This window comes from Balaenoptera ricei, chromosome 10, assembly GCF_028023285.1.
Source record: "Balaenoptera ricei isolate mBalRic1 chromosome 10, mBalRic1.hap2, whole genome shotgun sequence".
In the NCBI taxonomy this organism is placed as follows: domain Eukaryota; kingdom Metazoa; phylum Chordata; class Mammalia; order Artiodactyla; family Balaenopteridae; genus Balaenoptera; species Balaenoptera ricei.
In genome coordinates this window covers 2,462,507-2,481,152 of record NC_082648.1, presented here as the reverse complement: position 1 = coordinate 2,481,152, position 18,646 = coordinate 2,462,507, and the positions used below count along the sequence as shown (strand labels likewise).

Genomic DNA, 18,646 nt, shown 5'->3' with positions numbered 1-18,646 from the left:
CCGTGGTCTGCAGGGGCTGCTGACCCTCCCACCTCCGTCCGCAGGACCCGCACAGCATCGTCTTCCTCTGTGACCTCCACATCCACTTCCCAGCTGGGATCATCGACGCCATCCGGAAGCACTGCGTGCAGGGCAAGATGGCCTTCGCGCCCATGGTCATGAGGCTGCACTGTGGCGCCACCCCCCAGTGGCCTGAGGGTGAGCCTGTCCTGGGCTGGGGAGGGTAGGCGAGGCCTCTCTGCCTTGCTTCTTAACCCAGAGCTGGAAACAGTCATGTCTACAACGGCAGCACCCCTCCCCCGCCCTCCCCTCCCGCTCCTCTGCTCCGCTGGACAGACCACAGAGAAGTGCCCCCAGGGCTGAGCTGACAGCAGCAGCAGCAGCGATGAACATTTCCCGCCTCATCTTCCCCTTCTTTTGTTCATCAGACCTTTATTAAGCACTTACTATGTGCCAGACGGTGTGCTGTGTGAGGATACAGAGATGGGAGGAAGATTCCCCACCTGGAGAGGGAGCGGCGCGAGGCTGTGCCCTCGGGGGCTGCTGCCGGCAGAGCCTCCTGTAGGGCTGTCGCCGGCCCTTGGTCCCTCCCTGGTAGGACTGCTGCCTTCCCTGGACCCGGAACCTTAGCTCGGGGGGCTTCCCCCCCAAATAGGCAAGGGGCTCGCTCAGATGAGAGTTTTCAGCCTCAGCCTTCTCTGTCCTCCTGGCCCTGGTTCAGCTCATCTGGGGCTTGTCTGTCCACAGGCTACTGGGAGGTGAATGGATTTGGGCTGCTCGGCATCTACAAGTCAGACCTGGACAGGATCGGGGGCATGAACACCAAGGAGTTCCGAGACCGCTGGGGTGGGGAGGACTGGGAGCTGTTGGACAGGTGAGCGGGGAGCCAGGGCACCTGAGAGGCCTGGGGGAGGGGCCCTGGGATGGGGGCAGGGCTAGATCCCCCCCCCCCCCGCCCCCCGGGCCCAGCACCGCCTCTTGGGGGTCACATTCCTTCCCTCGCTGAGGCTGGATCTGTTGGCGGGGATGCCGCCTTTGCCTGTGTCACAGGGCGGGTGTGGTGGGTGCCTGGCAGACTGTCGGGGGGAGAACACACACTCCGAGCTGTGTGGATGCGAACGGTACTGTTCTCGGCAAGGCTCCCACCTGCCCACCCGGGAGAACACGGCTGGGGAGGAGGCTGAGCTTGTGGCGGTGGATAAGAGACCCGGCAGAGGGTCAGGGAAAGAGCCAGTGTGGACCATTAAAGGGCAGCAGGTATCCAGGAGGTTCTGGGTCCCTGGTAGAAGGGAGTTGGGGGGAGGAGGACAGGGTCTGTGGTATGTAAAGAAGAGGCAGGACCAGCCGCGGCAGGGAGCGGGTGGGAAGAGGGGTGGCAGCAGAGAGCAGGCTGGTGGGACCCCAGGGTGAGGGGATTTCAGAGCATGTGGGTGGTGAGGAGGTGGAGGCTTAGTCTGAGATTCCTCCTTCCAGAATTTATTGCCAAGAAAAGGGGAGGGATGATCCCTTGGGATTTGAGCTTAAGGCGGGGGGTGGGGGCCAAAGAAGGGAGAGGGGAAAAATCCAAGAGAGAAAGGGTGTAATTGCTGGAACAGTGCCCAGAGGAGGCGGACAGGCAAGGTCAGGGGCTCCGGGGGAGAGGAGACCTTGACAGGGAAGAGACGCTCTTCTTCCTGAGACACAGGGCACTTCCTCACCCACCAGTCACTGGGCGCCTGTACTTGGCAGGTGATTTACATCCATCACCTCCTTTATTCCTCCCCAGAACTCTGTGAGGTAGGTGTGATTGTCTCCGTTCTCCAGATGAGAAAACTGAGCCTTGAGGAGAAGTTAACAACTTGCCCCAAATCTCACAGCTATGACTGTTGGAGGCTTAACAACCCGGTCTGCTTGTTTTTTCCCTAGAGAGCAGGCAGGAGGGAAGGTGACAATACTGAGGGAATTTAAGGTGCAAAGGAGGGAGGGTGAGGGAGCTTGTATTAGATAACGCAGCTCCTGTAAAGCTGTCAGTCAGACCCCAAGGTGGACAGAAGCCTGGGCTGGTGTTCCCTCCACCGCTGCGAAGAGGCAGACCTCAACCAGTTCTGGACCTGCCTGCCTCCTCTGAAGCCCGAGGAGAGAGAAACGGCTCCAAATGCCAGTTATTTCCACCCGCTGGAAGCACAGGCCTCCCGACAGGCCATGCATGTGGAAAGGGGGCGGGGAGGGATGGGAGAGGTCTTCTCTGTGTCCTCCACACTCCACCCCTGACCCCCGCCTCCATCATCACTGGTCCTCACCTCACCCTCGCCGTACCCAGCCCATCGTTATCCTTTCTAGAGGGAGAGGCTCTGAAAGATGCCGTGCCTCATAGGTCCGGAGCTGGGCTTCCAGCCCAGGCCCTTTGGCTCTCTTTGCACGCCCCACCCGCTCCCCTGCCCCGTGGGGAGTAGCCAGAGGGTGACAGGGACAGGGCCTGGCGGAGACGTGGAAGGCAGGCTCCTTGGGGGCCCCCCTCCCCACCCCCGCCTCTGTGCACCTGTCACTCATCCCGTCCCTTCCCACCCAGGATCCTCCAAGCAGGCCTGGAAGTGGAGCGTCTCTCCCTCCGGAATTTCTTCCATCACTTCCATTCCAAGCGAGGCATGTGGAACCGCCGCCAGATGAAGACGCCATAACCCTGGGGGTGGCCCGCTGGACCCACTGCTTCCGGCCCCTGCACCGCGGTGGCCTGGCCAGTGCCCGCTTGCTGCCGGAGGGGGAGAGGGAGGGGAGCAGGGGCCGCGCTGGGCCCGAGGGGCCTCCGAGCCGACACCCCCTGCGCCGGCAGCCGTCCTCCATGGGAGGAGGCCAAGGCCTCTCCGCACCTCTGGGCCTCCGGGGCCAGGAGATGGGAAGGAGACGGGACAGCTCCCGGGTAGGGCGGTGGAACCGGGTTGAGGAAGGAAAGCCCTCCCTGGGCGACACCACCCTGACCGGGAGGTGCCTTCCAGCGTCCACCCCGGGCTCCTCAGGGGGCAGTGGCCGTGGACTGGGAAGCTCTCCTATTGGACGTATTTTATTGGGGTTTTTATTTTTTTAACAGAAAACCAAAACTGTAACTGTCCAGATCCAGCATTGACTGTGAGGGGGCAGAGTCGTGCATTAAGGGGGGGCCCCGCATACCTCAGACCCACAGGTGCGTCCCTCGGTCCTTGACCAACAGCTGATTTGTAACCCAGGAGCCGGCCTCACGTGGAGCCGTTCTCAGCTCTCCCGCAGGCATGTGGCTCCAGGACACGCATATCTCTCCCAGGTGGCCACCCGACAGCTGGCCACCGATTAGGGCATTAACCTTACCCTCCAGGTGGCACTAACTCCAGACTGGCATCCTCTTCCCGGTGCCACGGGGGGCTGGGAGCCGGGGAACCGATGGGCAGGGGGCTCCTGGCCCCCTGGTGTTGGGTGAATAGGCCGTGTATCATGGGCAAGGTGGGGAAGGCAGGGACGAGAAGCCCCTTTCTGTCCCAGCGGCCTGTGAGCTGGGCCTTGGGGACCATGTGAAGCAGAGCCGGGAGAGGATGAGAGGAGGGGTGGGATCCAGCGGGAAGGGATGAGAAGGGAAGTGGGAAGCTTGAGTGCTCACAGCCCAGCTCCCTCCTGCAGAGAGGGCCCCAGGCTGGCCCAGTGGGGAAGACAGGAGGAAGACACTCTGAACTAGGGAACAGGGACGGTGGGGGGGAAGGTCTGGGGAGGCGAGGGCATCGCTCTGAACTACTTCCTCACATGGAAGGAAGCAGGGCCGGAGGATGAAAAGTGAAGCCGTTTCAGGGAACACAGCCCTTGACCTTCGTAGTCTGGGGCACCCTCTCTGTCACCTACGATCACGCACGTATCTTGCACTAATGATCCCAGACGCCTTCGTGGCTGGGGATTTTTCTACTGCTGCTGCCTCTGCCGCTACTCTGATTCACCAACGGTGCATCGGACACTGCATCTCGAAGCCCAGTGTCTGTGAGGAAGGGCGTAGGGGGAGGTGCAGCTGGGCCCAGGGGGCCAGTCAGCTGGGCCCAGGCTCCGTGCTGTGGCAGAGTCCAAGTCACAGTACGTGGAGCTGCAGGGTCTACTTGGTGGGCCCTGCATTCACCAAGAGCATGAACTTGGCATATGGGAGAGTGGAGCCCCTCGAGAACCTTCTGGAGCTTGAAGAGAATCCCTGCCTCCCTCTTAAGAAATCAGGAAGGACACAGACTTTTCAATTCATAGATTGCGGTTTACGGAGGCCATATCTGCCCTCAGGCTGTGGCTTTTTACGGTCCTTGCTCAGGCTCCGTGCCTTGGGAAAGGGCTGTAGGGAGTAGGTGAGAGCTGCAGTTGGCTGGCTGGGGTGCCACGTTTCTCTTTGGGGCCACTCTCATCCCTGGGCATCGCCCTGCAAGGCCCGAATCTACCCAGACAGCCCTCCCGCTTCACCCCTCCTGATGACAGGAGCCCGCCCAGCCTCCCCTGCCTGATGCATCACCCCCTCTGCCCCAGCCAGTGCCTTGTGTTTGAAGTTTGTTACCTCCACACCGCCTGCCTTAATGGAGAGGGCCTGGCACGGCCCCTACTCTGTAGGGAAATGTGTAGGGTGGGGGGAGGGAAAGCATTGAATACAGCATCTTCTCAGAAAACAAAACGCTCTTGTGTTTTCCTCTTGCCCATCAGGGTGGGAGAGGGGTGGGCCCAGGGTTCACGTCGCCGTCCTGCAGCTGTCAGGCCTCTGATGGACGTGCCAGGGACCCTCCACACCACCCTCCACCCTTCACCGCCTGGGGGGCGGGGGTCAGCCCTCCCTGGGCTGTGGTTTACTCGAAGGGGCGCACCTGGTTCCTGCCTGAGGAGCATTTTCTGAGCAGTAGATTCGTGGAGGTTGGTGGTTTCAGTTGAGAAAGGATGGTGGACACAGGATGGTTGGACAAACAGTGGAGAGAAACTGAGGTGTGGCTTATTGTAACAGAGCAGATAGGGACTTCCTGGGTGGTCCAGTGGTTAAGAATCCACCTTGCGACGCAGGGGACGCGGGTTCGATCCCTGGTCAGGGAACTAAGATCCCACATGCCACGGGGCAACTAAGCCCGCGTGCTGCAACTACGGAGCCCACGGGCTCTGGAGCCCGCGTGCCACAACTAGAGAGCAGCCCGCACGCCGCAACTAGAGAAGCCCGCGCACCGCAACGAAGATCCTGCGTGCCGCAACTAAGACCCAACGCAGCCAAATAAATAAATAAAATGTTAAAATAAATAAATAAAAATAAAATAAGAGAGCAGACAATCTAAAGTCGTTTCTGTTTGAGCTGGGGGTGCCCTGTTGCTGCTTTACAGGTACAAAGGTACTGTCCTAGTCATATTTGGTCTAGGCAGAGATCAAAATTAGTTTTTATTCCTTAAACTCATGCCCAAGAGGAGGTGCTGCTATGAAAGCTGGGGCAGCCTATAGTAGGGTCTCAAAAAGCATCATGCGTACACACACCAATCCAGAAATGACTCGTCTGCCACTGGTGCAGCAGTTGGTAATTAGCCCAAGGCACTCGGGCCGGGAAATTTGACTCAGCAGGACCCGGAGGAGAGGGAATGACTTAAAAGCCTTTTCTCCCTCCAGGCTTGGGGTTGCTCCTTTGAGCCGTTTCTAGGACACAGATGGAGAGAGCAGCCCGGGTGCTCGAGCCTCCCCAGCTGAAGACATAAAGACTGACTCACAGTGGATTTGCAGAAACCTTTAAAGAGAGAAATCATTCCATCCCACAGAAAGGGAAAACAGGCCTGGAGCAGAGCGGAGGAATGGGGTGGGGTCAGAACCAGAGTCCTTAAGCTGGGCAGGCCCAGCCTTCGGTAGGCGTGCCTGAGGTACAGGAGATGCTGCCAGGAGGAAGGTGGGTGGTACCCCAGTCCGAGCTCAGGGCACCAGACCGAGATGAGTTCACTTAAGCTGGTAAAAGGGCCCATCTTTGTTCCGGGGCCGAGGGTAGGAAGCAAGGGCATCTATGTTGCCCTTCCAGGAGCTCTCCCAGGGGCTGCGGACTGTGCCCACCAGCCTGGCAGATGAGCAGGGGAGAGAGGAGGAAGCAGTGGCCGGCCCAGAACCTGCAGGGAAGCAGAGGGATGGTGAGGAGGGCAGGTCAGACCAGTGCCTCAGGCTTAAGTGTCCCACGATTGCACTGGCAGCCTTCTCAGGACGCAGGTGCGGGTTCAGATCTGAATCTGCAGCGGGGCCTGAGGCTCTGCGCTGCCGGCCAGTTCCCAGTGGTTTTGTTGGCGCTGCTGGCCCGTGGACCACGATTGGAGCTGTACGGGCTCCTGGACAGTGCCAAGGAGAAAACCCACATCTCCCTCTTCCCCCCACTAACCACAGCCTCCACCCAGCCCAGGCTGGAGAGAAGCCCAGCCTAAGAAGAGAGAGCACAAGGGGACGTTGGTGAGTCCCAAGCCAAGCTCTTCTCCAAGAGCCCATCCCTGCCCCAGGTCTATATTCCTCCCCTTTTGCTTGGCAAGGCTCTCTCTCAGCCCAAACCCCCAGAGGTGAGAAGGGCCACCTGGGGACCTCCCATCCTCCCTCACCTGCCTTCTAGGCTGTGTTCAGAGAGGGGTCCTTGAGGTCCTGGCAGCCAGGAACCCAGTCTTATGTGCCCCGAAGGCCGTGATGAAGACGTTGATGATGACGGTGATGAAGACCAAGATGGTGGCTGCATTGTTGAGCTGGTTTAGTCGCCACTGCTTTTCTACCTCGTTGAGGTTCAGTCGAGCTGTGGAGAAGCGGGAGTGGCAGGTAAGGGTCTGGGTGGGGGGCGGTGGCCACAGCCTGGAGCTTCCCCCACCACAGCCGCTAGAGTCCAGAGAAAGTCTGGTCCCTCAGAGATCAAGGGAGGTGGCAGCCATTGTGCTGAGATGCTTTCTCCCCCACTGACCAGTGTGGGGTATCCATGTGGTACTCAATAGTGCTGGGATTTGGGAAGTTATACTGGGTCTTCTAAGAGTAGGGATGCACGCTCCCACAAGAGGCTCAAAGGAACGCTGCTATGAGTTAGTGAGCATAGTCATTCAGCAGGTATTATGGAGTGGCCACTAGATGGGATACCAGGAGGTGGGACAGGTGCCTGTCCGTACTGTGTGGTTGTTACTTGGGCATTCGAAGGTGTACAGGGCTAACAGCAGGTTATGGCTCAGAAGGTGGCCTGTGCAAATGCAGGGTGTGACAGGGAGGCACTTGGGGCATTTCTTCCCACCAGGGGGGCACCCCCCCCCACCCCGAGGCCAACTCCAGGCCTGGGCTCCTCACCAATGACCATGAGGAGGATTCCAATGACCACCTGCAGGAGCAGAGAGATGCTGATGAGGGTGACGAGGGTGGTGTAGTGAAGAGAGGACGGCCCCTGCTCCAGCACCACTTTCAGCTGTGTGGCGTTAGACACAAAGAGGGCCACGTCCAGCATGCTCTCTGCCACGCTCTTCTTGGTGGCATAGTGGTTCAGGTTGATGGGCGGGCTCCTCCTGGGGCTGGCGTTCCCAGGCTGTAGGGGACAAAACACAGGCTTACCTGGGAGGCTCCGGAAGGAAAGTGGTTGAGAGGCAGGGAAGAGGAGTGGGGTTTTAAAGGTCTCCCCTCACCAGGTGGGAAACGAGGGCAGGTAACCCCCTTCTCGGTGCTGTGGTCTGAAAGAATAAAGAGGTGGACTAGAAAACCCTTACGTGCGTTTGAACTTGGAAATGATGCTGTGTTGTAATTTCTGTTTCATGGAGGGTCACTCTGCCTCACACCTTCACACCTCGAAGGGGAGGAGGAGCTTGGGCTGCTTGTAAACGAGCAGTCCTCATTTTATTCGCCCTTTTACCTGGGCCAGGCCTGGCCTTGGGTGGCTCTTTTCCTCCGAGAGTAAAGCATCTCAGCTCTGAGGCCTGGCTGGAGAAGGAAAAGGCACCTCTTCTTCCAGAACGATGCGGCCCCGAGGCGGGGTGCAGAGCTTCACAAATGGAACAGGAGCTGCCTGTGGGTCCCACTCGGCCCTCGTGGGGAGCCCTGGAGCCGCAGCCCTGCTCGGGCACACGTCTGTGTGCCCACATGCACGCACACAGCAAAACATACTGGCCAAAAGCTCTTCGTTTGTTTTTGTATTACTTTTTGGTGAGAATTTATTGAAGCATAATTTACATTTGATTTGATTTTGAAATATTAAAACGAAGCTCTTCTTCTTGAGAAGTCGCTCACTCTAAAAGAGAGAGTCACGATGCAGTGCCTGTGGTGTGGGCCTCTGCGCTGGACCAAGAAATTCACACTGGATGGTGCAGGCAACCCCGCAGTCACTCAGGAGAACCTGGGTAGGTTTTAGGGAGATTGATTTAGTATGGCGCTTGGGATGCATCGGCTCATGAGGGCCCAGAGACAGGGAGACCCATTGAAAGGTTATGGTCTTGATTTAGGGTCAGGCTGTCAAGGAAATGAAGCAGAATGGGGGTGAGAAAGGAGAGGAAGGGAGGTCTCGGAGATGTTACAGCCTGGATGGGATGTCTGTTGAGCGGGCGGGTGCGCAGGTGGTTGGATGGGGCAGGTCTCAGAGGGTTCTGGTTGCCCCTTTTGGATGCTGGGCTTGTCTGGAGCTAGCTGGCCTGGTTGGTTAGGGCCAGGGATCCCAAGGCCAATACCCCACAAAGCCCACACAGTCCCTGTCAGCCCTGAGGCTACAACCTGTGGTCCTAGCTTACCTGGTAAATGTTTGTTCTGGGTATAAAATGCCCTCACAAGGAGAGAGAGTCCATGCGGCAGCCCCCGGCTCTCTTCACGATGCAGAGGCCTCTGCCGGGCACAGCTGTGAGCTGGGACTTCTTTGCCCCCGTTCCCCCCACTACCCTCCAGTTTGCCCATAGCGATGAGCTTTGCACTTTCTCCTCCTTCCAAACCTGGCTCTAAGTCCAAGACCTGATAAACTGTGAAATTACTAAGAAAGCTTCAGGGAGAGACCCCCTTCTCTAAAAAGTTGCATATGAACAGTGGGCAAAACCATAAATCCCAACCTCTAGTGGTGTTCCGCTTTGTTTTGTTTTGTTTTTGAGCATCAAGCAGATAGTGTGTGCAGGCAGGGGTAGCAGGGGTGGGTATCGCGGGCACAGGTCTTCCAGAGCCTCAGCAAAGACGGCTGTTCCTAGGTTTTAATAGACCTGACGGGCTTTGGTTGTTAAGTGGTCTCAGGGCCATCGCTTCACAGAGGATGTGGGTTCCCAGGAGCACAGGAGGGGACAGGCCTCATCCTCTCCTCTTTAATTTAGGGCCTGCTTTTATTTTGATTTGTGCCAGTTGGGGCTGCTTTATAACTGAGAGTGGTGGCGGGAAGCTCTCAGGGGCCCCTCTAAGTCCCCCAGGGCACCGTTCTCCCGTGTCCACGTGGTGGCGCTCAGGGTCCGGAGGAGCAACTTTGGTACCAGCTGCGCGGCGTTGCGGGGTGGAGTGGCGAGGGCTCCACTGACAGGACAGGACTGGTGTGAAACCTGGACCCCGTGGAGGCCCGGGACGGGAGCCTGTTCACAGGTCTGCACAGGCCGGCCTAAAACCCACCAAGCGTGTCAAATGAGGGTTCAAATGATCCAGTCCTGATATTGGGGCCTGCGTGGGTGGGTCACCTTGCAGGGTGGGGACTTGGTTAGAAGACAGATGGCTGGGAGACCCTGGGAGACGCTGCCTAGAAAGGGATCGCCCCGTGGTAGTATCTTTAAAAAGCAGGAAAAGGGTTTTCTTAATCCCTCTGAGCCACTTTAGGTGCAGCCCTGCCCTGAGGCAGAGGGATGATTGAAATGACCTGAGGGCCCTCCCTTATGGCCTGAGGATTCGATTGGATGAACCCCTGAATCCTGCAGGTCGCCCCCCTTTCTGCCGACAGCCCGGAGCCCAGGAGCGACCCCAGGAGGAGTGGGGGCGGGGGCGGGGGGAGGCCGCCGGGCGCGCTCCTGCCTCGGGCGCTGGCCCTTTAAGGCCGGCGTCCCGGGAACAAAGGCCCGGCCTGAGCACCGGCCTGAGTCACTTCAGTTCCTCCGCCCGCGCCCTCCCCGCCCGGCCCGGCCCGGCCCCTTCCCACCCGGGACTACCGGCGGCTCCACGGGGTCCGCCCCTTGTGCCCGGGGGTCTGCGGAGCGCGCGGGCGCGGTGGGCGCGGGCCTCCCCAGGCCCCTGTCGTCGTCTGGCTCCTCCGGGCGCGAGCCGGGGGCTGGCGGCCGGGACCCCCGACTCTGGGCCTCCCACTTTGGGCCTCAGTTTCCACATCCACAAACCGGGGAGATCCCTTTCTGGAGGCCGAGTGAGCGGGCTCCTCCCCACAGCAAAGAGAACTCCGAGCCTCGGACTCTTCCCGTCTGAAGTGCGTCTTGCCGTGACCCCTGACCCTCTGTGTCTATGTCTCAGGCCCCCACCCCCGCCCTGCACTGTTTCTCCAGGACAGCGCCAAGTTCAGCTTGGTTCCTCCAGCGCCAAGCCTGAGACGAGCCCTTGCTGGAGATCCGCGCGCCCCTCAACCTGCCCACCCGCGGCAGCTGAGCGCCTAGGCAGGGCCCTGCTGATAGGAAGTCCGGGCTCCGGGGTTCTGGGCGGCAAGAGGACCTGGGTTTGGAGCTGGGGTGGGATGACACCACAGACCCCTCCCCGGGTCCCCCGAGTCCTCCCCCCGCCTGGCCTTGCCCTAGCACAGCCGTTTCCCTCCCTTTTCCTTGCCCTGCCCTCCATCCCGCTCAGACTTCCCTGTTCCCGGGCTCTGGCTCTGGCTTGCTCGCCAAGTCCCAGCTCCCAAGGCTGGTGTGGATTCCATCCCTTGAAGTCATGGATTGCTCCATTGTTCTGCCAGACAATTATTTATCCCTTAATCCTTGCTGGCCTATATTTTTGTTTCTTGACAAAACTTGAGTTGGATAGGAAAGGAATGCCTCTTTTAACAGAAAAATAAACACAATTTTATATTGTTTATTGACCCTAAGGTCCGTGGGAACACCAGCTCCAACAGATCATTCTGCCCTTTCTTGGAAACAAGATTCCAGGGGTGTTCTTCCAAAGGGGTAAGTAACTGTCCTACCAAAAAGCCATGGGATCCACTGCTCAGAGTGTTTAGGACCTGGAGCCCGAGGCAGGAGTGAGGGCGCTGTGGTTGGAAGGCCCAGAGGTGGGGATCTACAGCAGCCCAGAGGGAACCACAGAGGTCACGGCAGGTACAAATCCTGCTCCTGCAACAAGCTGGCTGTGTGCCTGTTCTCATCACCAGGTTCCCTTTCTTATCTGCGAGATGAGGGAGGTGGGATAAATGATTTCTTGGCTCCCTTCCAACCCAGAGTGATCTAGGAGCGGGGAAGCCCCCTCCTCTGCCTGGAGTCTCAGGGGCCGAGGACATGGCTTCCGAGAGGCAGAGGCCATGACTCACTTGCCCTCGGCAGCTCCAGGGCAGGGGTGACCCTCCAGTGAGTCATTCCTGTCAGCCCTGAGAAAAGCCATATGGCAGCTTCCCCGTGTATCAGCTCAAACTCAGGGCATTAGACAAAATAGGCCCAGAGGAGCCGTGGGCTGTCATCCCCTCTGTCAAAATGCTTGACTACCCAGAAAAGCCACCTGAAAGGAGACAGTGAAGAGCCCGCCTTTGGAGGGCTGGTTTCACAAAAGGGAAGGGCAGATCCCAGCCCAGGAAGAGTGAGCGATTGGTTCAGATACATGGATTTGAGTGACCTACTGTGCCGATTTGCCTTTGATGAGGTGCCTGAGATCCCCGATTCTCTGTCAGGATTAAGTGTGAGAGGGTGCCCAGGTCTGTCATACTGCAGACACACGCAGGCCCCAGAACACTGGGAATGATGGCAGTTCCCACTTACAGATTACAGACCTTGCGCCTGACGCACGGCTAAACACGGGACATAAGTCATCTTATCCAGTCCCCACACAGCCCTCCGAAGTTGGTGAGGGCATCCTTATCGTAGTTGAAAAAACAGAGGCTCAGAGAGCCTAAGTAACTTGTCCCACAGCACAGTCTTTATCCCAGTTCTCCATATGCCAGAGCCTCTAACTTGAACCCCTACTCTGTGACCTCCCAGAAATTGAAGATAGGATAGACTCCCTGCCTCCAAGGAATTTAGGCTCTAAAGATAGACTTATGTGGCCTCAGATGAAAGAAGACCAAATGGACACTTGCTCAGAGGAGGTATAACACCCCTCCTGGGGTGGCACTTATGTTGGGCTTTCCTGAATCTACAGGGGGCCTGTGTCCTGGGCCCCTGCCCCACTGTGGCAGAAAGGGCCCTACACCCATAGTCAAAAGGCTTGAGTTCAAACTGGTAAGAGGTGATCCTGGCAGCTGGAAGAATAGGGTTGACAGAGAAACTTTCATCCGGACATTTTGAATTTTGACTCATGTAAATGTTTGAACTATCTACAAATAAATAATAAATAAATAAATAAATAAAACAGAAACGAATATGCACCCCAAAAGGCCAGTGGTTTATATAAAGCAGAATTTATAACTTCACCTCACCTAGGCCTTAGCTTCTCCATGTGTGAAATGTGCCGTTAAAAAGATCAGTGAGGTAATGTGGGTGAATGTGCTTTGAAAGCTGTGCAGCCTTAGAACAAGGAGGAGGTGAGAGATAAGGCTCTCCTACTCAGGACCACACTCCCACCTGTGGGCCTGGAGGCATTTAAGGCCTGGGTGCTGACTCAGCCCGACCCGGCCCACCTTCCGAAGGTTTGTCTTCTCAGCAGCACCCCTGGTCTTTGAAACCCTTCTCTACCCATCCGGGAACCTGTCTCCTCGCCCACCTGGGGGACGCTCCCCTTCAAGCTGCTCCAGGCCCATCTCTCAGGGAGGGAAATTCTCAGACAAGCCCCCCTACACTGGGTCCCCAAGATCTCTGCTGTGCAGGGCCCCCCGGCCGGCTTCCACCTGCATCTCCAGCCGGTGTCCCGCTCCGCTGCCCTCCCTGGAGGGGCCAAGGGCTGCCCCTCCTTACTGGGCCGCACCACATGACTGACTGTTCCCTGAACACACCCCGGCCTTCCACCTGCCCCTGCTCCCTCCAGGGCTAAAGGCCTTTCTTCCCCGTGCCCCTTGGGAGGCCGGCCCCCCCTTCTAGACCCTGGGCTGTGTTCAGAGCCCTCCAGGTGGCCCTTCCGGCCACCTGCTTTCCTGTGGGGAATCCATCTTCCATATTCCTGGGTCTCCACGGCGCCAGGCTCAGTGATTTGCCCACATTAAATGCACAGTAAACGATCACAGCATTGAATATTTTATGTGAAAGAGTTACTTCAAAGAGTTTTTTTGAAAAAGACCAAAGAATGGATCTCTGAGGGTGGCATTTTAGGCCCAAGGACCGCTGGGTGAGGGGCGTGCTGTTTGGACAGTGAATCTGTGCCCCTGGTCCAGGGATAGCCCATTTCCCCGGGTATCCTGCCTCAGGGAACCAGTGACTCAGGCCGGCTGCTGCCGCTGGTCTTCAGGCCAAAGCCTGCCAAGGCCCGGACCCCTGAGGCACTCAGCCTGCAGCGTTCCTGTGCCAAGAGCAGTGGGTCCCTTAAACGTCAACAGGCTCTGATACACCGCGGGTGGTGTGTCCGCGTGCTGTTCCCGTCATAACACCATACTGGCCCAGAAATCTCCTCTGAGCCCTGGGCGCAGTCTTGCGAGGCGCCAGCCCTGCCCCAGGTGCACGCGGTTGCAGCCGGCGCTCAGGGCTCAGGCCCTGCAGAGGCCACCCTGGGAAGGTGTGCAGCGCCTCCTCATCCTCCAGGGGGCCCACGACACTGCGTGGGCCCTGGGGCAGCCCGGCCTGGCCAGGGGCCCCAGGGATTTTGATCCCCCTGTGAGTCCAGAGGTGACAGGCTTTCTCTCTGACGAAAGGGGGCTGTGGACATGCGGGAGCAGAGTGGGCAGGCAGGGGCGGGAAGGCGCGGGGGCTGTGATAGGAACCCCGTGGGGCCTGCTTCCTTTTTCTTAGGCAGCATTTTCCACCTCCCCTGCGAGAGGTCACCTTGTCAGCCATCTGGGTCAGGGTCCAAAGTTAATTGTGGATTTGCCACATAGAAACTTCCATAGAATTGGAAAACGAGTTCTTTCCGAATTAGCACATTGCTCTGGGGCTTCCAGATCCATCCGGCGCTTTGCTCCGGGCTTTGGGGCTCTCAGCAGCATCCCCCAAGCCCGCCTGACCCATCTCTGCTCGTGGTAATCCTACCCATCCTTCAAGGGCCAACAAACTGAGCCAAAATTCAAACAATAATAACTAAATACTGAGAATGCTGTATGCCAGGCACGACCCCATGAAGTTGGTTTTTTTCTTTGTTTGGGTTTTTTTTTTTTTTTGGCCACACTGAGAAACTTGCAGGATCTTAGTTCCCTGACCAGGAATTGAACCGGGGCCCTTAGCAGTGAAAGCCCAGAGTCCTAACCACTGGACCACCAGGGAATTCCTGTGAAGTGGGTATTAAGAGTCCCATTTTACAAGCAAAGACATTGAGGCTTAAAGAGATTAACTGCCCAAAGTCACCAGACACTGAGGGATGGTCCCAGCTCCCACATCCTACACCTGAGTTCTCCCTTCTCTAGACCAGTGGTTCTCAAAGTGCGGTCCCTAAAGCAGCAACTGCAGCATCACCTGGGAACTTGTTGGAAATGCAGATTCTCAGATTCTACCCTAGACCTGCTGAATCTGAAACTCGGGGTGGTACCCAGCCCTCTGTGTTTTAACAAGCCTTCAGGGGAGTCTGATGCACCTCAAGCGTGAGGGCCGTTGGCTACATCGCACTGCCACACCGAGCTCGTCGCCAACGCCTCACATGCTTACCATCTTCTAAGCTCCGTGCTAGACACTTCCATCGACGGTCACTGAGTTCTTTTAACAACACCTGTTTTACAGATGAGAAAGTCGAGGCTCAGAACAGTTCAGTACTTTTGCCCAGGATCACCCAGCTGTTGAAATTAGAGTTGGGATTTGAACCCAGGCAGGCTCTGGAGCCTGTGTCCTTTTTTATTTTTTTCTGGCCGTGCCACACAGCATATAGGATCTTAGTTCCCCAACCAGGGATCAAACCTGAAGCCCCCACAGTGGAAGCACAGAGTCTTAACCACTGGACCACCAGGGAAGTTCCAAACAGCCTGTGTCCTTAACCACTACAGTCTTTAGTCCCTGGAAGCGTAGGTCCTGAAACCCCTCAGAGGTGGACCCTGAAGGATGCAGAGGGCATCTCTTCAGATCTCCCCACTGAATGGCGAATAAAACCAATTTATTCATTTGGCCCCAGCCGCACACGCCAGCAGCTCCCGTCCCCAGTGCCGGGTCATGCCCACCGCGTGCCTGTTTACAGGTCCTGACACGTTTATCCTTAGACCCTCTTCATGTCTTCACTCAAACATTTACTGAGCCTTTCTTGGTTTTGTAGAACCTTAGATTTTGCGGTGGAACCTGTGTCCAGATAGGAAGCCTACACACGGGTAAGTGAAAATGACTCCCGGAACAATTCATCATAAAGCAAAATATCAACATTCCACACGACAGTGCATATGAGTTTTGTATGTTCCCACTAGAGGATATGTTTGCAAAAGGCGAGCGTTATTTCCTTGGAACCTCAGGCAATTAGAATGAGAAGCAGTGAGAGTTGCGCCGGCAGTCCCTGGCTTCAGTCCAGGGGAGCAGACCTCATCGGGAGATCATATCTGTCACGGAGATGGGAAAAGGGAAGGTGGTGAATTTCCCACCCCACCCAACCGTGCGCAGACCTGCCAACGTCCTATGTGTTCTCTGCTCCTGGCGTGTGCTGGGCAGCGAGGATACCACGAGATCCCCGCCTTCCCGACACCCCTGTTCCCCTAATCCCCTAAAACGACAAGGATTAGCAGAGCATCAAGTGCATAAAGGGGGAAGCATAAGGGAGATAAAAAGACCTTTTCGGTCCCACCCCCGTAGATAAGCTTTACGGAAACAAGGACTTTATCCGTCTTGCTCATGGCTGTATCCCAGAGCCCGGCACCTAGCCTGGCGAGCTGAATGAGCCAGCGATGGCTCTGGCACCCCTGTATTCGTTCACCAGGGGCTGAGGAGGGAGGACCCCTGGGAGCTGTGCTCCCGGGCTGGACCTCTTACACGGAGCCCTCTGTGGGTGCTGGAAGTGCCTGTCTTCCGTAGGCGCGTCCACTCCTGACGCGGCCCTCCGTGCGGCACCACAGCCTCAGCACGTGTGCATGTGTGTGCATGTGTGTGCATGTGTGTCCACTGTCCCTGGGGTCGGCACTGCCAGGGGCCGGGCATAGACAGGCGGGCACAGGGGACGGGGGACGCTGTTGTTTTCACTGGAAGAAGCCCAGCTGCAGCTCCAGGTGGGTGGGATCAAGATGGTGAGGCGTCCCCAGGGCACTGGGTCCCAGATAGCAAAGCCAGGTGCAAACAGCCCTCAGGGTCGGCCAGCCCTGAGTTAGATGCCCTCTCGGCCCAGAGCCTGCCTGCCAGGATCGCTGCCGCCCCCCGCCGCAGCCCCAGGAGTCACCCGGTCTCCCCCCCAGGCCCAGCGGACCCCTCTTCCTGCCTCAGGATCACAACTCCCAGCCCCAACTCCTGCACCCTGAGTGGCAGCTCTGGTGTCGTGGGCCAGGGTCTGGGGGAGATGAAGGTCAGCAGACGGGCGGCCCTGGGCTTGGAGCCGGCTGCCATTTCTTTCCCTGGTGACCTCGGGCAGCTCCCACAACCCCACTGCTTCCCAGCCTCCTCTTTGGCAAAAGGAGAGGATGCCGGCCCCCTCCTTCACTGTGAGGAGCTAGCGTGTGGTGAAAGGGGTGAGCCGCTGCCAGACTGCCAAACCCTTGGCTGAAGGGCCGTGAAAGCCCCAGGCCCGTTCTCAGCCAAGCCCCACGGCATCCTCTGGAATGATCCACCCGTGGTGCTGACCCTGCTGGACAGCCCGAGCTCCAGAATGCTTCCAGAGGTATAGCCTCTCTTTCCATAACTGCGTTTATCCAGCCCTTACCAGGTTCCAGGCCTTCTTCTAAGTGTGTTTATGCACTATCTCATTTGCTTCTCATAGACCTTAAGGGGGGAAATGCAGGTTCAGAGAGATTAAGCAACTTGCCTGAGGTCACACAGCTAGAGACAGGGGAGTCAAGATTTGAACCTGGGTCTGTCTGAGGCCAGAGCTCTCGCTCTTAACCGCTATTGTTCTGTAAGCCTCTGGTCAGCTCTCGTTCTTTTGCCACCTTCGTGGAAGGCCAGGGCCCTGAGGAAGTCTTTCCTCTAGTGCCTAACTCAGTATTTGGCTAGTAGTGTGTGCTCAGGAAGGAGGGAGGGAGGGGGTAGGGAAAGAAGGAAGGGAGGCGGCCCGTCCTGCCCTTAGCCACCAGCCTGGACACAGGCTGGAAGCCCCTTTCCACCGCCCAGGGCGTTGCCCAGGCAGCGAGGCAGTTGCTGGGTCACTGCTGTGCCCTCACTTTTTCTAAAAATACAAAGAGACGAGCCCTCCAAGGCCACCAAACAGATATCCAGTTGCTCTCTAGGGTCAGTGCTGTGTGGCCCGGTCCTGCCACCTGACACCTGCTCCCTCTGGGCCCCTGCCTGACAGCTGACCCCGTATCCCTGTGACTGTTGACTGCCAGGCAAAGTCCAGATTTGCAGAGGAGGGAACTCTGAGCCACCGGGCCTGGCGCGGCCCCGCCCGTGCTGAGCTGTGGGACACGCAGGCAGTTTCGGCATGTTTTCCCTGAAGCCCAGTCCGAGCAAACCCTTCTTGGCTGGGGCTCCGTTCCCATGGCCATCAGCCCCTCCGGCCCCTGTGGAGTCTGGGTCGCAGCCGGGTTCAGGGATACAGACACCAGCATCAGAGTCAGGACACCAGCGTCAGGCCTCAGCTCTGCCCCTAGCAGCTGTATGACCTGCGACCTCTGTTAGCCTCCTGTAAAACTGGGAATAGTAAGATTACAAAGCAGTGACAGTGTTATCCTGTTTGACAGGTATGTATTATGTGCAGAGATAAATCTCATGAGATACGGACTAAAATGTTAACAGTGTCATCTCTAGGCCCTAGGATTTGAGGTGTCCTTGTTCTTTGGGCTTTATCTGCATTTCCTAACTTTTCCTTCAGGAATATACTCAGTGAAAGAAAAAATGTTAGAACAACAACCCACAGTTGGTATTTGGAGTATTCATCTTGACTTGCAAGACAGTTTGAGGAGAAAGTTAATGAAAGTGGGTTTTAAACTTTAAAGGACTTTGCAAGTGTCGGGGGGTCTTAATACCATTTCCTGCAGGGCATTTTGGCACTGGAACCCCAGGGGTGGGGAGGGAATAGTCCTTCCACCTGCGCACCAGGAAACCCTGGCCTATCCTTCCTTCCTCACCAGGTCGGAAGGGGAGAGAATGATGGTCCACGTGATGCCTTGGCTGAGGACAGGCACGGCCACGTGGTGCAACGCCCCAGCCTGCTCTGTGCGCGAGTCAGCAGCGTTGACTGAGCACCCACTGTGTGCACTGCCCTGTACCCTGTTCTGAGAAGATAGCTCTGCTTGCTTTCCTCAGTCAACAAACGTTTATCGAGCATCCTCTATTTTGAGGAAGTCAGAGTACAGAGGGCACGGCCTGGGGGTGAGGAGTCTGGGATGAGTTACAGAAAGAGGTGGGTGCCATGTGAGAGAGACAAAGGAAGCGGGAAACAGGAGACCACC

The 18,646-nt window shown here is 57.4% G+C and overlaps 2 protein-coding genes and 1 long non-coding RNA gene across 8 annotated transcripts in view; 2 read left to right on the top strand and 1 right to left on the bottom strand.

The window, feature by feature from the left end:
* B4GALNT3 (beta-1,4-N-acetyl-galactosaminyltransferase 3) overlaps window positions 1-4,611 on the top strand; it is a 94,134-nt gene extending 89,523 nt beyond the window's left edge. For 2 of the 3 annotated variants that reach the window (XM_059935073.1, XM_059935072.1), the window contains exons 18-20: window positions 45-198; window positions 748-874; window positions 2,549-4,611. In XM_059935073.1, coding sequence (XP_059791056.1) covers window positions 45-198; window positions 748-874; window positions 2,549-2,657 — 390 coding nt within the window. In that variant the 3' untranslated portion in view covers window positions 2,658-4,611. Of the gene's footprint in view, window positions 1-44; window positions 199-428; window positions 595-747; window positions 875-2,548 lie in introns of those variants that run through there. The other variant, XR_009505267.1, reaches the window with a different exon arrangement.
* Window positions 4,612-6,572: 1,961 nt separating this feature from the next.
* NINJ2 (ninjurin 2) overlaps window positions 6,573-18,646 on the bottom strand; it is a 69,016-nt gene continuing 56,942 nt past the window's right edge. Inside the window, exons 1-3 of one of the 2 annotated variants that reach the window (XM_059935075.1) lie at window positions 8,694-8,819; window positions 7,273-7,504; window positions 6,573-6,739 (exon numbers count right to left, since the gene is read on the bottom strand). In XM_059935075.1, coding sequence (XP_059791058.1) covers window positions 6,573-6,739; window positions 7,273-7,426 — 321 coding nt within the window. In that variant the 5' untranslated portion in view covers window positions 7,427-7,504; window positions 8,694-8,819. Of the gene's footprint in view, window positions 6,740-7,272; window positions 7,505-8,693; window positions 8,820-18,646 lie in introns of those variants that run through there. The other variant, XM_059935074.1, reaches the window with a different exon arrangement.
* Window positions 10,028-18,646, top strand: part of LOC132372890 (uncharacterized) — a 103,488-nt gene continuing 94,869 nt past the window's right edge. For all 3 annotated transcript variants that reach the window (XR_009505269.1, XR_009505270.1, XR_009505271.1), the window contains exons 1-3: window positions 10,028-10,336; window positions 10,947-11,024; window positions 15,382-15,433. This is a non-coding gene — a long non-coding RNA (uncharacterized LOC132372890). The remainder of the gene's footprint in view (window positions 10,337-10,946; window positions 11,025-15,381; window positions 15,434-18,646) is intronic.